Raw genomic sequence first — 18,762 nt, forward strand, 5'->3', positions numbered from 1 at the left:
GTGGTCAAAGCAAATATTTTCAGCCTAATCTGAAATGATAAAAAAATTAGTAATTGGTAATCCGAACAGATTACACAAGGGTAACACTGTAATGTTGTACTCTGCATAGGTGCTTAAAGCTCCTGTGCGCAGCTAGTAGCTTATATGCATCCTTTCCCCACCACTTATTCTCATAAATGACGTGACACGTATGCACAACAACTAGGACTGCGGTTTTAAATGGAACACGAATCATCAGAATAATGGTTAAAGCACGTGCCTAATTTGCTGTGCAAAAGATTAATGGTGTCTGCTGTCGGGTACCGCGGTCCTCAATTTTTATGTGAGTTTAACCTTGAGCTCAAGAAAGGATATAATTTGACAGTTCATTACCGGTATCCTTATTTAACACACATTGTATCAGGATGGATGTAAGCGGTATATCATAGATGAATCTATAAACTCGGTACCATTACTGTCAAAAACCTACTGCTGCGAAGTGTTCGCCACGATGACAACAGCCTTGAAAATAGTAAGTGTAGAATGATTCGTCCGGCCCAGCCCTTCATAGTAACGAAGTGCTAGGATGTAAGGATGATGCCGTAGTGTGTCCGACGACGAGTTAACATTTTCCTTGTCAAAGTCAGAAAGCTCTCATACTTTGGTCTGGGGAGGTATGAGAGTTACCACCCCTAAGACGGTGGACTCACCTGCGATCGGGACAGGATTCCTAGCGTGCGGTGTCATATGTTTTTTATGGATAACGTTCAACCTTCAATAAACTGTGCTGGTACGTCCAGCAATCCATACAGAACATGCTTTGAAATTGAATTTTCACAACATCATGAAAATTTGGTTCCTTATGTAAACTGTAACACGTGCAACAACATGGTCAGTCGTTTCGAAACAAATAAGGATAAGAGCAAACTAAAGTTTACAACGTCGACAATATGGTTACAAGCGTTCAGCTTCCAAAAAAGACGACTTTAGAAGGCCTAGAAGATAACGAGTCACGAGCGAGCTTCACTAAAGGATCTAATGCACTGCAATTTGACGTAAATTTAAAAAAAAAGTTAGGAATCCTGGTCATGGTAGAAAAAATGAAACGTGTGAAAGCATATTAGATGAGACGACTTGAAGCGACTCCGATGAGACTAAAGACATGTATTCTTCCGACAGCGAAGAGGAATTCATCCCTTTCAGTGAAGAGAGACCTACGAAAAAATTTGATCAAAAAAATCTTAATGATCTATTCAGAAAAGCTGGTATTTTAAAGGAACAAGCTAAATTTATTGCTTCGAAGTTAAAAAGTAGGAATATGTTGATTGATTCATCAAAGCGCAGCCTGAAGGCAGTCCTACTTCACAATACAAACAAATACGCTCATGTACCATTAGCACATTCAACTGTACTAAAAGAAGAGTATTTAAACTTTGAAATGGTTCTGAAAAAAATTATGTATGAAGAACATCAGTGGCGATTATACGGAGACTCCAAAATTCTCTCTATGATACTTGGACAACAATCTGGATTCACCAAGTACAGTATAAATCCGATAACTGTCCAACTTCAGGACTGTAGGAGCGGAAAATTCCAGGAATTGCGGACTTATCGGAAACCCCCTCTAGTAGCACGATATTAGGTGCGCGCATGCGTGAATCATGGGCGCGAATCATTTACAAAATAGCACACGTAGTGGGAGAACCACGATTAGTATGCGTGCTGTACGTGTGACGACGTTTTAAGGGGACTGTACACTTATCCGACGGCAAGTTATCGGACATCCATTAGTTGCACATGGAGAAGAGTTTCTTACATGATGAACTTTTTCTTCAATCACCTGGTTTATTCTTCATTCACATAGTTTATGGCGACCTCTTTCTTAAACCTATAAAAATAATCAAACGAAAAAACTAAATTTTTACTTTTACCGATCGTAGATAATTATTTCGATTTGTATCTGTTTATTTTCACTTTCAATAGCATCTGTTATTTTGTAATGAATTATTATTATGCATAATATTTACATTTTTGCTCATCATTCTTAAATTGTTACATAAAATTATTGAAGATATTTTTCACCAAATTGTTTTCATACATACGATTCTCAGTCAAACTCAATTTCCCATTATTAATACATTAATATATTAATATACTTAGAATTTATTTTATTTCGAATTTTTAATTTTTTAATGTTCTGCATTATCATAAGGCGTAATATATAAATTATATAATTTACTTGTATAACAATTTTATTATATCACATAAATTGATTTCGTATTTCATTATGGTAAGTTGTGATTCATTTTGTTAATACATGTACAATGCATTTCTTTAAACTTTCAATAATTTTGATACAGTCACATATTTTAATGATTTCTATATTTGCAAATTATAAAGTTTAATGATGATATTGTATACATAATAATAATTTTTCGTAATAACCTTACATAATCATATTTTATATGTTAAAATTATTTAGAAATTTTAAATAAAATAAAATTTCAATGAATTTTTAATTGATGTATTCAATAATACAAATTATAATGATTATAAATTTGATAATATTATTAAATAAATTACAAAGAAAAATTTTCTTTACACATAAAGTTATAATAAACTAAATTAGAATTATATATTATTTTCAGATTTTAATTATATTATTAATTTAATGGTAAAAATAACTTATTATTTTTATGTTAAAATTATATATTATCGAATTTTTATTTTAATGTTATCTAATCTAAATTTACTTACTATTTAATATTGGAGCTATATTAATTCTTATTTTTAAATAATTAAATCATTAAAAAAAATTTTTATTCACGTTTTATTTATAATAATATAATAATATTTTTCAGATTTTTATATTTGCAAATTATAAAGCTTAATAATAATATGTTATACATGCTAATAATTTTTTATAAAAATATTATGTTCATCTTTGATCACGTGTAGAAATTGCCCTTATAATCCCTAATAATATTGGGGCTTTGTCAGAGGCCCCAACAGCTTACCTTTATTAGGGCTCCCATCAGGACCTATTATGGTCCGAATATGACAACCCTTTTAATTGAGAGGTCTTCCATAATAAGCCCCCTATTGTCGCCCTGCGCAGGATCGCTTTAGACCCTAAATAATTTGCGTGATCAAAAAATTTTTTCTCAATACGAAAAAGAAATGGAAAAATCTGACATGCTAACTCATTCGTTCTAACTGTGCACCACGCAATACAAACTTTTGGACCATTTTTTGAAAATTTTGGACTATTTTTGGAAATCGATTAAAATTTTAGTGAATTATTGTTCTCGTGTTAAATTGATAGTGGTGAGTATACAGGTTAAAATAAACCTTTTAGCAGATTAGCAAAAAAAGAAGGTTGTGAATGACGTTTATAGGTTAGGCCATTGTGAACTGTATATTATTTGTGCGTATCATCTAAAAGCATTTTATTCAATTATTTTAATAAAGAGAAAAGAGAACCTATTTTTAAAGAATGTGAAGAAGCTTGAAAATGTGTTCATGAAAATCCTTTTTTCATACATTTTTATCATATTAAAACAGTATTCGTAATTTCTTTTGGTAGATAAATTGTATTTTTTTTATTACTATCAACTTTGCAGATACCTGGAACTATCAATTTCATGGAATAGTGCATATAAATTCAAAAATCTGGACCTAACCTATAAATAAATACGTCACTTAACAATAACATCGGACAAATTTTGTCCATAAAAAGAACATGAACGTCATTTACTTGCACAAAAGGCCCTATTGGGGCCCTAACGAGGGCCCCTAACATTAATTGGGAAATAATAAGGATTCTTGTTACAGGCCTCAAAAAATTTCCTTTGACGGCCCCTAACAATTTTCCCCATGCGAACCGTAATAAATATAGAGAAACCCCACCAGACCCTCAACAATACCCCATTAAGATTTTTACACGGGATATTTTTACATTATTTAAAAAGTAATTATACTTTTAATACATTTTTGATTGGGTTATTTAATGTTACAGAAATAATTATTTAAAGTTTATCTTAATATCTAATTTTTTTATTATATAAAAGAGTATTAAATTAATACATATATTGTGAAATCATTCAGTTTAAAATATTGTGATATAAATTATTAGTAAAAGTTTTATTAGAACATAGAGTTATCGTAAACTAAATTATAATTAAATAAATTTATTATTTCAATGTTTTAATAATGTTAATGATATAATGATAAAAGTAACTTATTATTTTGATATTAAAATTAAATAATAACGTATTTTCATTTTAATATAATATCTAATCAAAATTTACTTACTATTTAATATTGGAGCTATATTAATGATAAATTTTACATAATTGAATCATTAACAAGAATGTTGTTTTCACGTTGTGGTTATAATAATATTTTCATGATTTTTATATTTGCAAATTATAAAGCTTCATAGTATTATGTTATACATGCTAATAATTTTTATAATAACATTATATTCATATTTGATATTTTCAAATTATTAACAAAATTAAAATTAAATATAATTTTAATACATTTTCAGTTGCTTTATTTAATAATTTAATAATTTAATAATTTAATATATTAATTAATTTAATTTAATAATTTAAAGTTTATCTCAAAATCTATTTTTTTAATTATATGGAAAATTATTAAATTCATACATATATTGCAAAATCATGAGATTTAATAATATTATGATATAAATTATAATTAAAAATTGTATTAAATAATAAATGAATCATAAGCTAAATTAGAATTAAGTAAATTTATTATTTCTGTGATTTAATTATGTTAACGATTTAATGGTAAAAAAGCTATTATTTTTATATTAAAATTAAATAATTTACAATTCTTATTCAAATGTTATCTAATCAAAATTTACTTACTATTTAATATTGAAGTTATATTTATTTTAAATTTTACATAATTGAGTCATGAACAATTTTTTTCACGTTTTAGTTATAATAATATTTTATATGATTTTCATATTTGCAAATTATAAAGCTTAATAATATTATGTTATACATGCTATTAATTTTTTATTATAATATTATATTCAGATTTCATATTTAAAAATTATTTACAAATTTATAAATATGATTTGAGTAAATTTTTAATTGGTTTATTCAATGTTACAGGAATAATTATTTAAAGTTTATCTTGAAATATAATTTTTTAAATAATGTAAAAGATTATTAAATTAATAGATATATTGTGAAATCATCAAGTTTAATAATATTGAGACACAAAAAATTAAATTTAATAATAAAAAATAAAATATCAAAGTGCATAAAAATTGTATTTACATTGTTTTATATTAAGCGATATAAATATGTTATTCCCTCCTCTATTATGTAATTAAGCATTAGCTATTGGTTTCATAAAGAAGTTTTTTTTTTCTTTTAAATACTTTTATTACAATTACATAATTTTTTATGGTGCTTCCGATTTTGTGTAATGAGTATTAAAATTCAATTTTCTTAATAATATGTACACCTATTTTAATTTTTTTTAAATTTATTTAGACAGGTTATCAATAAATTAGGTATAGAAAATGCTGTTTTAAATTTAAATGCCAATACAATGTAAACATTATTTAAATGTTTTAAAGAAAATAATTGTGTAATGCTTTGTATGTTGTGAAATCATTAATCAATTATCAACTGATTTTACAAAAAGTCACATTTTCTGGACTTAGTTTCAGTTTCAGTTTATTAACAAAGAAACATTGTAGAAATGAAAGTTCAAATATAAAAATATATATAAACTAAACATTATTTAAAGGTTTTAGTGATAATTGTAGTTTAATGCTTATTATTTTGTAAAATGACTAATTGATATAATCTGAATTTTTATTCGAATATTAAATTTAATAAGTATTCAAATTTAGTACCTTAAATATAAGTAACATAAATTAATTATATACTTGTAGGTTATATCATGGAACATTGAATCTGATTTGCATAATATGAATAAATTTATTTTAAAGTACGAGCCGCATGTGCGCCCAAACTCTCGACCTAAGCTCTTTTAACAAAAGAGAGTTTACAGTCACAAAATTACACTGGTGGATGTTTTGTGTCTTAATTTTAAAAGGTTTGCGCAAGAATGTGCGAAAATATAAAGACCGAGCGCATAGCGCGAGGTACATACAGAATCGAGAGCGAAGCGAGCCGCGCGCCTAGGGCGCGATGAGAATTTGCCTGCATAGCGATCAGATTTTATATACTCGTATTTCATTTTTATTTTTCATCATGCCAATGCGTCACTTGTCAGAGCCGGAAGTTGCTCGTTCAGTGACTCTTGTTGAAGAGGGATACACCCGTCGTGAAGTTGCTTATCGTATGCGCGTTACCCGGTCCATAATATCCCGATTGTATGTACGGTACTTCGAAATCGCTGAATACAATCGACGGACAGGGCAAAGTCGCCATCGAGTAAGTGCTCTTTAGGATGATCGAGCGATCATTCGACATGTTCGTCCTGAATCTTTTGTTCACGTCAACGTCGTTGCGCAGCATTTCCCGATTCGACAACAACAACGACGACAGCGACAACGAGGACGACGACGATAAGCCCAAAACATCTCCGCTGGAACGGTAAGAAACCGTCTTCGTGAAAGTTCAAGATATCAAGATCGTGTACCAATGTTAACACGAAGGCATTCCCAAGCCCGTTTAAGGTATGCCAACGAACACATGAACTGGAACTTGGGGCAGTAGGGTACTGTTTGGTTCAGCGACGAGTCCCGAGTTGGCCTTAATGGTAACGACCAACGTCCCCTTCTTTGGCCCCGTCGAGAGGAACATTTTGCCCAAAACTTTGTGCGCCTGGTCGTCGCCTACAACGGCGGATCGGTGATGATATGGGGTAGCATTTCGCGGACCTGGAGGACACCCCTGGTAATCATTCAGGGATATTTAAATGCTAGGCGCTAGATCAACGAAATTTTGTCGCCGATTGTGCTGCCTAGAAGAGAAAGACAAATAGCATTCATTTTCATTCAAGGTAATGCACCGGCTGACAGGGTTGTGATTACTATAAGCGGTTTTTTTAGCAGTGCAGCATCGCATTGCTCCAGCATCCTCTCCAGCATCCTGCAATTAGCCCTAACCGCCACCAAATCGAACACGTTTGGATGGATTGGAGCGCGCACTTCAGCAAATTTGGAACACAATCCCGCAGCCCCACATTGCACGATGCATCAACACGGTCTAACAGACAGATACACACACAAAAAGATAGAGAGTGGTACGCTTTGGGTAACGCTAATTACGGCGGTAGTTAAAATAAAAATTTTTCAAGTTTGAAAAGCCTTAAAGAAAATTTCAAATTTTGAAATATAAATTGTGGAACAAACATTTTTTCGTAAATTTTAGCGGTATTTGCGAAAAAAAATAGGGGAAAACTTTGAAATTTTTTATTTTAGTCGTGATTAGGACATGTTCAAGCGCAACAAACGTGACCCTTTAATTTCGTTAACAGTTTGACCGTTTGCAACAAGGAAACCGTTCGTTAGATCGAAATGTAACTTCGCAGGGTTCTGTAGGTTATTCAACTGTAAAAGTCATACCCAACATTAGCTTTTTCATGAAGATTTGAAAATGAGCCGTTGATGCTCTGAAAAACCATAAATTACCCTTTTTTCCTGTTTTTTCAAATTTACGTCATAAAACCAATTTTTTATCCAAGCTCGTAGCAGAATCTTATAAAAAATTTATTCCAGTTTTCAGAACTAACCTTAAATATTCTGGGCGACCATTGGTAGCTGAGATATCGTCGACCAAATACAAAAGGTTGCCTTTTGATTTAAAGTTCGATATCTCAGTGAAAAATGGTCGTACGGTGGTTTTAAAAAAATCCGGTCTATACCATAGCTAAGTTGCAACAAATTTTTTTAAGCTCGTAAACAAAAAAATACTTTCAAATTTTTTTCTCACACATCTTGTTAAAATTTCGCGGAACATGTAATTCTGAATTTTTTGGCCGAAAGATCTGAAAACTAGAAACTCAAATCTGCAAGATGCTTTTTTTAAGACCTTAATACAACCATTTTTCACTGAGATACAGCATTCTGAAAAATCACCGCAAATTCAGAAAATTTCTTTAACACTTTAATTTTTTTCATTAGTGTATTATTATTCATGAATCACGTTTTTATATCGCTAATTAAATACGAATAATTTTAACGTAGGTTTAAAATGATTCACTTATTCCTAAAATCACGTGAAAATTATGAAAATCAAAAAGGCCTAATTAACAAACAAAAAATAAGCGGATATGAAATTAGTAGTTGTTTTTAAATTGTAACACTGTTCCAAAAGTTAGATTCGAAATTGCATAATTTATCCGCATTTCATTCTAACAGACAAATTCCATGCCAAGTTTCGATTTGTATCACATTTGAATCTCGCGAAGTCACATATAGCTTATTTCAAGATGTAACAATCCTTAAGTCGGGGATATAACTGGCTGTTTCAGAAACAAAAATTACTTTTTTCGAATATAATTCAGTTCGTTCATTTGATTTTTCAGTAATTTCCTGTTTAAAATATAATTTTTTAGATCATCATGTTGGAGTCAATAGAGCATATACTTCAATCCAAATTATTTTGGTGTACCACATTCGTCTTTGGGATTTACTTATATATGAAATTTGTGATTTTCAATTATTGGAAAAAGCATGGTGTACCACACGAAACACCTATAGTACCCACCGGGAATATTTTGCCTGTAGTGCTTGGAAAAGTGTGCATTGGTATAGTAAAAAAATAAATATTTCAAGAAAATTATATCTTTGCGATAGTTCACAAAAAAGAAAACTGTTCAAAATGATACCAAACTTAATATCATTTTTATATGCGACAAAAATGATACTGAAATTAAGAGCATTTTGATCGGCTGAAATACATTATCGACTTTCGAGATCATAATGATCTGATTCAGGATCATGTATGGAGTCAAACCAAAATTTCTGACATTCCCAAGTACCTAAGCTCATATGCAAGCTTTTTGTACTTTTTAAGTGTGCAGTGTGCTTGAAAAGTAAAAAAATTAACGAAATATGACATTAGAAAATATCACATGTAAAGTGCAGTTGTCACTTGCATGCGGTTAGTTACAATTTTGAGGTTATGTTATGACATCGTATATGATCTCGACGGTCAAATGATCGCTGGAGCAAAATGCTCTGCAACAAAATTGATGCTTTTTTTACTGTGCTTATAATTTATTAATATTATTGAAAAATTATGATTTTCCATACTAAACCAATAATTTCTTTTTATTTGAAGGAACACTCGTCCAGCAGAGTTATGAAAGTTTCAAATCAAATTATTCTTTTCATGGCTTGTATATGTTCCACGTACCCCACTTGATAATTAACAATCCTGATTTGATTCGTCTGATCATGATAAAAGATTTTGCTCATTTTCATGATCGCGGTTTGTATTATAACAACGCTGTTGATCCCTTATCGGGACATTTGTTCTTTATGCCTGGCGAAGAATGGAAATTTCTTAGATCAAAACTTTCACCCACATTCACGTCTGGGAAAATGAAAGAAATGTTTCCCTTAGTACAAAAAGTTGCAGAAGACCTTAAAAAAGCTTTGGATACTTCTCTTGATAATTCTAGCATAGTTGAAGTCAAGGATCTGTTAAGCAGGTAAGATACAAGTTCGTCTATGTATGATTGAGAATTTATTGCGCTGTAACAAATTGTAATGCAGTAAATGTCTTGTTTCAAATAGTTTTAAGCGATTTCCTTTAATAATATTATTTTTATGCAGATATACGACGGATATGATTGCATCAATTGCATTTGGAGTCGAATGCAATAGTTTGAAAAATCCAATTGCAGAGTTTCGTGTATACGGGAAAAAAGCAATAGATACAAATCCCGTGAAAATGTCCCTTGCACTTTTCTTCTCAAAAATGTTGGACATTCTCAGAATACCCTTCATTCCTAAAGATGCTTCATTATTTTTCAGCACGGTCTTCAAAGACGTAATATCATATAGAAGATCTAATCATGAAAAAAGAACAGATTTTCTAAATCTATTGATTCAGCTCATGGATCACGGAAAAGTTAAAGATGATGAGGGAATTGTAACTGATGAGCCAAAGAATGGACCAAAAAACGGTAATAGAAAATTCTGTAACATTTACGTATATGTAGGCTTAAGTCAGGCAAGCATAAATTTTATTTTTGCTAAACTTCAAATTTATATATCGAAATAACTGAGGAGCAGGTTAGTGAGCTGGAAATTCTCCGATGAGAAGTCTCTCTTAGACCACAAATATATCTTGTTTCGTTTAGCCCTAGTGAAACCGGCGGTTTTAAATATCATAAACCTCAGGAATACACTTTTGGACTCATAAAAAAGGAGCTTCAAGGTAGGATTTTGGAGTTCCTCACAAGCTACAGTAACATAGATGATTTAGAGCACGCTGCGTATTTTCTAAGGAGAGCTGATGTGGTCAGATATCATATGAGAACAATTGCTTTATAAGTAAATTAAGTATAGGAAAAGAGCAGAAGGGTGACACACCCACCTGGTGAAACTCCTCGAACAGACTAAAGCGTTGTGCAATAGGGCAAACAGAACTAAATTGCCGTCGGACTGGAACAGCTATAAGGCGGCTCAGTATGAATAAAATGAATGTATAAGAATTTATAAACAGGAAGATTGGAGGGGTTTCCACGAGGAATTAAAGAACATTCCAGACACAACCAAGTTCAACAACATCCTGGCAAAAAATTAAGAAGCTTGCCTCGGGCTCATGAAGCTCTATAATGCAGAGTTTACCGAAGATGCAAACGCAACACTAAAGCACCTGTTGGAAGTCCACAGCCCGGGTTTTCAGCAACCCCAAACCAGACTGAAATGTCGCCGTTAAAGTCGTTAATATCAAGACGGTGGAATGCAACGTTAGGTCCTTTTGCCCCTTTAAATCAACAGGGGCGAATGGCCTGTATCCTGTACTTTAACAAAAGGGCATAGATTTCGTTGTAGTCCTACTAACGAAACTATTTAGAGAAAGCATTGCCCTAAAAAGGTGCGATCGGCATTGAAGTGAACTGCGCTCTATGCTGGCATGGCAGCTCCATGCTGAGATGGTGTGCCAGACCTGAGCGAGTAGAATATGAAGCATGATACGTCGATGGCGCCTCGAACTCAGATAGAGCAAAGGCCTAATGGTATCCTTCGTAGGCTAAGTGAAGAAGATTATTATACCCAGGGATACGCAAATGAATTTTTGTTCCTAGTCAGGAGGCTCATTTGGAAACGTTGTTAGACAAATAACTCCTAAATGTCGCGATAACCACCAGGGAGGCACACGCGATGGGCCGACTGGAAAGAGCAAAGAAATCGACTTTGGAAACTAGATATACTAGGATCCTAAGTGACATCAGCACACTGCCGATTCTAGAAGTAACGCAAGATTAAATAATAAAAGGCTGCAACTTCAAGAAGACTTTTCGCGTCTGCATTGCAAGCAGCCATATGTGTGAAGAAAATTGTAACTCGCTGCTTTAAGGGGAAATCTAATAAACAGACGGCTCCAGAGAAGCGGGAGCGTCAAGAGCAGGAATCTATTACAGCTTGGGAAAGGGGATAGATATCTTGCTTGGTCAGCATGCCAGCGATTTTCAGATGGAGATCCTTGCCGTCCTTCGCTATACTGCGACATTATTAGAAGAAAACGCTGCCGGTAGGCTAAATACCATCTGCCGCGAAAGCTAAGAGACATTAACTGCAGTTAATAAACGAAACATAACATCAGACCTGGTTTGGAAATGCAAAAAGGCATTTAAAGCAACTTACGCGAAAAAACAGTGGCCCTCATATTAGTTTCTATATTCAGGGCTTAAGGACAACAAAAATATCGATCAGTTGGCGAAAGGCGGCGCTAATGTGAATACGTAGGAGCAGAACTAATACTGGAATTATCCTTATCCTGCATCTTGATGGCAGTTAAAAGTTGGATCTAGACAAGCAACAAGAATATTAGAAGTGAACCGAGGTTTTTCGACATGTGAAAGCCATCCTGGGCTATACGTATAGGATAAACAGAGTTAGGTAAATCCTGGGTTTGGTTTATATGTTTACAGGGCCCAAATTCCGGAACTATCACATGAACAAAATAGGGTACAACTCTACAGAAAAGTGCATGAAATGCGACAGGGATCAAACTTGTCAGCTTTAAGTGAAAAGCATATGTGCCTGTGATCTGATGTAGATGTATCAGACGATGTATTCCAACCCGCGTGGGAAAGTTTCAATGGGTGAACCATGGACAACAATGGCGTAAGCGTAGGTTAAGCATGGGTTAAGCGTAGGTTAAGCATGATGGAAGCGTGGGGTAAGCGTGGCTCAAGATGGGTCAATGTTCACCCACGGTCCTTCCACGGTCGTCCCATGGTTATAAACAATGGTCAAGCATGGCTAATGGCCCCTCTCTTATGCTTCGTCCAGGGTAGAACGCGATTTGGATTTAATTGAACTTTGGCACAATTTTCGAAGGTGGACACAATCTGCTACATTTTTCCCACTTTTTAGAAAGGATTTGTGGAAAAATATATATTTTTTTATTGGACTAACGAAATTTTCAAAAAGCAACATCATCCAATCAATAATTCATGGGTCACGGCTCAATGGTAGCATAGCGCAATCCTTGCTCTTGCCCGTGAATAATTACTCAAAAAAACATGCCAATAACCGACATATCTCTACATAGTAAGTTCACTACCAAGGTGCATCGGATCGTTCACCCCGTAGTTCACGACCTCATCTATGAGAACTTTTAGAACATTTAAACTGTGCTCAAAGCCAAAATAACTAACAATAGTGAATCGACGACCCGAGTGCACCGAGTCGCTCACCAGGTAGTTTATCACATATTCTACGAGAACTTTTTCAAAATTTAAAATGTTCCAACAGCCAAAATAACTAAAAATTGTGTTTCGACGAACACAAAATCGACGATTTCGTGAATAACTCAAACAATATCAAATGGTGAGGCGACGACCCCTATGCACCAGACCATGCACCAGGTAGCTTAGCACGTATTCTACGACAACTTTTTCAAAATTAAAATTTTTTCAAAGGCCAAAATAAATAAAAATTGGGTATCGACGACCTCGGTGCACTGAATCGCGCACCAGGTAGTTTAACACGTATTCTACGAGAACTTTTTCAAAATTTAAATTATGCCAACTGCAAAAATACCTACTAATGGCGAGTCGACAACCTCAGTGCTCCGGGTCGTGCTGCAGGTAGTTTAGCACGTATTATACGTATTATCGTGCATTAAGTCGTTCAAAACGTCACTCACGCAGTTATTTTGTATTTATTTCTAATATCTACACAATCCGATAGTTATTTTGTCTGTTTGAACAATTTAAATTTTGAAAATATTTTTGATAAATACGTGCTAAGCTATCTGGTGCGCGATCCGGTCCTCACGGATCGTCGGCTTAGTATTACAAGTTATTTTGGATGTTGGAATAATTGAAATTCCAAAACAGTTTTTGTATAATACGTGCTAAGCTACCTGATGTGCGATTCAGTCCGCACGGATCGCCGGCTTAGTATTACAAGTTATTTTGGATGTTGGAATAATTGAAATTCCAAAACAGTTTTTGTATAATACGTGCTAAGCTACCTGATGCGCGATTCAGTCCGCACGGATCGCCGGCTTAGTATTACTAGTTATTTTGGATGTTGGAATAATTGAAATTTCAAAACAGTTTTTGTATAATACGTGCTAAGCTACTTTCTGCGCGAATGGGTCCACAAGGATCGTCAGCGTACTATTGAATGTTATTTTGTCTGTTGAAATAATTTTAATTTTGAAAAAGTTCTTGTAGAATACGTGCTAAACCACCTGGTGCACGTCCCGGTTCACTAGGATATTCGACTCACAATTTTCAGTTATTTTGCTATTGAAGCAATATAAATATTTTTAAATTTCTTTTAGAATACGTGCTAAACTACATGATGTGCGACCCGTTGCACCCGGGTCGTCAACTCATCATTTAGAATACGTATTATACTAGCTGGTGCTCGATTCGGTGTACCCAGATCGTCGACTCACAGTTTTTAGTTGTTTTGGTTGTCAGAGCACTTTAAATTTTGAAAAAGTTCTCGTAGAATACGTGCTAAATTACCTGTTGCATTACCTATTGTATCCTGGTCTTCGACTCACCAAAAGTTCTCATAGAATACGTATCATACTACTTAGTGCATGATCTGGTGCACCCGGATTGTCGCCCCGCCATTTTATATTGTTTTCGTTATTCACAAAATTTAAATTTTTAGAAATTTCGCGTAGAAAACGTATTATAGCACCTGGTGCTCGATCCGGTGCACTCGGATCGTCGACACACAATTTTAAGGTATTTTCCCCGTTGGAACAAGTTAAATTTTGAAAAAGTACTCGTGGAATACGTTCTAAACTACCTAATGCGCGACGCGGTGCACCCGGGTCGTCGACTCGCCATTTGAAATTATTTTCTTTATACACAAAATTTGAATTTTTAAACATTTCACTTAGAATACGTATTATACTACCTGGTGCTTGATCCGGTGTATCCGGATCATCCAAACACAATTTTTAGTTATTTCGGCTGTTGGAACATTAAAAATTTTTTTAAAAGTTCTTGTAGAATGTTGGGACAATTTAAATTTTGAATAGATTCTCTTAGAATATCTGCCAAGCGAGCTGGTGCATGATCTGGTGCACCGGGGTCGTCGCCGCACTATTTGATATTGTTTTCGTTATTCACAAAATTTAAATTTTTCAAAAGTTCTCGTAGAATATATACTACCTGGTAATTATACTACCTGGTGCTCGATCCGGTGTACTTGGATTGTCGACACACAATTTTGAGTTATTTTCGCTGTTGGAATAATTTAAATTTTGAAAAAGTTTCATTAGAATACGTACTAACCTACCTGTTGCATGATCTGGTGCACCGGGGCCGTCGCCTCACCATTTGATATTGTTTTCGTTATTCACAAATTTTAAATTTTTTAAAAGTTCTCGTAGAATACCTATTATACTACCTGGTGCTCGATCCGGTGTACTCGGATCGTCGACACAAAATTTTGAGTTATTTTCGCTGTTCTAACTATGTAAATTTTAAAAATGTTCTCTTAGAATACGTGCTAAGCTAAGACAACCTGGTACACGACTCGGTGCACCAGGGTCGTCGACTCACCATTGGTAGTTATTTTGACTGTTACCGCAGTTTAAATGTTCTAAAAGTTCTCGTTGATGACGTTTTGAACGACGGCAAGAGTAAGGTTTGCGCTCTGCTACCATTGAGCCATGACCCATGCATTATTGATTGGATGATGTTGTTTGTTGAAAATTTCGTAAAGTCCAATAAAATAAACTTTTTTTCCACAAATCCTTTCTAAAAAGTGGGAAAAATGAAGGAGATTAAGTCCATCTTCGAAAATTTTGCCTAAGGTTAATTCAACCCAAAACACGTTCTACCGTGGGCGAAGCATGGGAGAGGGGCCATTAGCCATGCTTGACCCATTGTCCATAACCATGGGACGACCATGGGAGGACCGTGGGTGAACATTGACCCATCTTGAGCCACGCTTACCCCACGCTTCCCCCATGCTTAACCCACGCTTACCCCATTGCCTGTGTTGACCCATGGTTCACCCATTGAAACTTTTCCACGCGGGAATCTCTAAATGATTCGCTAATAGATGGAGTATATGGGTAAATCAATGACCTCCTGACATATAGTCGGTCGTGATTTGAAAGAATACCGTTAACTGCCAATCGGATAAGTCACCTGAACGCAGTTAGCTGTAGGCTGCTCCAGGGACTTTTCCGAAATGTAGTTAACGGTGTTTTTCTAAATGAGAGCAGTAGTTGTCACTGTTGTCGAGTAAAATATGTTGTTATATTTTTATATAGCTTATAAGTGTATTTTTACAGTGCTATTTAATGAAATTTTTATATGTCAATAAAGCAAATAAATTATTTTCAGTGAGAAATACTGAAAAGATCAGTATTTCAGTAGCCTGCGCACAAGCCTTTGTTTTCTTCATAGCTGGATTTGAAACTTCGTCTTCAACCTCTACTTACTGCCTTCATGAATTGGCATTAAACCCTGACGTCCAAGATAAGCTACGGCAAGAAATTAATGACAAGTTAGCTGGTCATCATTTGTCTTTTGAGGACATTCATACAATGCCTTATCTTGACAAAGTCGTATCAGGTATATTATATATAAATATTAGACGGCTGCGCTGCCGCTGACTGGAATTTGGCTCGTCGGCATATCGCACATTTGAGTGAAATCGGAAGACGAGGTTTAAAAGGACATTTAGAACGCAATTATGTACCGATTTTATATATATATATATTATTTTTTTTTTTAATCAGGAAACAAATTTTCCGAAAATGTTGATTGGTTAGGATGATACGTGGACATAAAAATTTAAGATTAAATTTTATTTGTTTATTTTATAATATTTGTTTATTTTATAAAGAAATGATATAAACGAATGCCCATTTGGGCGTTTTCAAGCAAAAAGAAATCGTTTTTGCTTCTGACTTTACTTTCATTATATTTCCCATGATGTTTTCTGAAAAAATATTGCAACCTATTAATATTTGTTTATTCAATAAACAAGTTATAAGAATAAATGCACATTTCGGGCGATTTTAAGTGAAAAGAAACCGTTGTTTCTTCTGTTCTTAGAAAAATTATATTGATAATTACTTTTTCTGAAAAATTATTTGCCACCCATCAATACTTGTTTATTTCAAAAACAATTTATATAAACAAATGTTCATTTTAAGTGTTTTCAAGCGACAATAAATCATTTTTTCTTCTGACCTTGCTGAAATTATATTGCCAATGATGTTTTCTGAACAAATTTCGCCATGAATTAATATTTGCTTATTTTATAAACAAATCATTTCAAATTAAAATTACTTCTTGAAAAAAAGAGATCCTACCCCATCTTCACTCCATTGGGAATCGAACCACAAATCTTATGATTTTCGGTCAGGTGCTTTTCCAATTAAGCTATTAGAGGGATCAGAATAAGAACTCTTAATTCAAGAAAATAACGCTAATTTTTAGATAGGTGTTAATGGTACAAGTAATTATTTAAAAATTTTTTAATTTATCTGCTATATCATCAGAGATTATACCTTCCCGACAGTAGATAAACCCTCCAAACCATGAAGGCAGAAAATCTACACAATATCGATCAAGTTATGAATCTTCAATAACAGAAAATGCTTAATGTCTTAATAAGACTAGATGGAAAATAATATTTTTTAAATTAACGTTATTTCTTGAAAAAAAGAGATCCTACTACATCTTCACTCCATTGGGAATCGAACCACAAAACTTCTGATTTCCGGTCAGGTGCTTTTCCAATTAAGCTATTATTTCAGTAAATTCACATATAAGTCACTGGCAATATGGTGTAGTAGCTGAATGCAACTGGTATTTTTAAGAATCACTTATCTTATGTTTGTTTCTAATTACCTCGTCAATAATGAATGAAAAACAAGGGACTTATTAAAATACAAGACTACTGATATTGTTCTGTTATCTCAACATAAATACGATGAAAAACGCTTTATTCTTATCCACAACTGCCTATTATTTACATTTGTTCAAATAATTTGTTTATAAAATGAACAAATCAATATAAATATATATATATATATATATGTATGTATGTATGTATGTATGTATATATAATTAAAATTTGTCATAAGAACAACCGCAGGATTTCGCCGGGAGCGGGTGCTAACCTGGAAAATTACACCCGCTCCCAGCGAAATCGCGGTAAAATTCCAGCCACAACTACGTCTCACGACCGTGAGATAGGTGGTTACAGTCTGTAAAGGAATCAATACGACGATCCAGCAAAAGCCTCGTGCACCCTAAGAACACGGAGCGATCCAAGGACAACCGCCTTCTGCATTTTTCTCGCAAGTGTTTTAGCATATTGTTGACACGCAGGGATGCTTTTTAGGCCATTAGCAAGTGAAAGCTTGGCACCTCCAAGAGCGCCGATGATAAGGACGATGATTTTAACAGAATATTCCGGGTACAATCGTTGCAAATCCCTTATAAGGTCTCGATACCTCTCTTTCTTTTCATTCTCCTTGGTTATGATGTTTTTGTCAGCTGGTGCTGAAAATTCGATAACGAACATGGTTCGCTTCTCGAAGTCAAGAAGAACCATGTCAGGCCTCGAGTGAGCAACAGAAACAATTATCGAGAATATAAAGTTCCAGTATTATGTACTCGGGGTGTACATGGCACGCCCTGCAGCTATCATCGGGAATGTCTTGGCTCAAAATGTGGCGACGGTATGTTAAGGTGGATATGACACCGTCCTGGCATGCAAAAATGAAACTCTCTGTACCAGACTTCAATCCGGGCGATTTAAGGAAAGAGTACGTTAGCTCACAAGACATTGACTGATCCTTCACATTTTTGTGGAAGATACCGTGCATCCTGTTATCGAGGAGCTGTTCAAGAAAGTTTTTTCTCTTGTGCTTTCTTAATCCGGGCTTTCAGGAGTGAGTACTCGATATATATAAGATTTGATGTATTTTGCTCACCCTTAATACTGAAGTCAAGTCCGATTGTTTCAGCAGCCTTCTCCGCTGCTTTGTACAGAAACGCTCCTTTGCCCACTTCTTCGTGATTCCTGACCATTTTAAGAAGAGGGTCTCTTCCATTTGCAACTTTATGTGCTGTACC

The 18,762-nt window shown here is 34.1% G+C and overlaps 1 protein-coding gene across 1 annotated transcript in view; it reads left to right on the top strand.

Moving 5' to 3' along the window:
• The window catches only part of LOC117182674, a 107,994-nt gene that overhangs the window by 81,494 nt on the left and 7,738 nt on the right, over positions 1 to 18,762 (top strand). Inside the window, exons 13-18 of the mRNA XM_033375778.1 lie at positions 1,237 to 1,556; positions 7,000 to 7,253; positions 8,557 to 8,749; positions 9,285 to 9,657; positions 9,782 to 10,134; positions 16,012 to 16,242. Coding sequence (XP_033231669.1) covers positions 1,237 to 1,556; positions 7,000 to 7,253; positions 8,557 to 8,749; positions 9,285 to 9,657; positions 9,782 to 10,134; positions 16,012 to 16,242 — 1,724 coding nt within the window. The remainder of the gene's footprint in view (positions 1 to 1,236; positions 1,557 to 6,999; positions 7,254 to 8,556; positions 8,750 to 9,284; positions 9,658 to 9,781; positions 10,135 to 16,011; positions 16,243 to 18,762) is intronic.

This window comes from Belonocnema kinseyi, chromosome 2 (genome assembly GCF_010883055.1).
Source record: "Belonocnema kinseyi isolate 2016_QV_RU_SX_M_011 chromosome 2, B_treatae_v1, whole genome shotgun sequence".
NCBI classification, from domain to species: Eukaryota; Metazoa; Arthropoda; class Insecta; order Hymenoptera; family Cynipidae; genus Belonocnema; species Belonocnema kinseyi.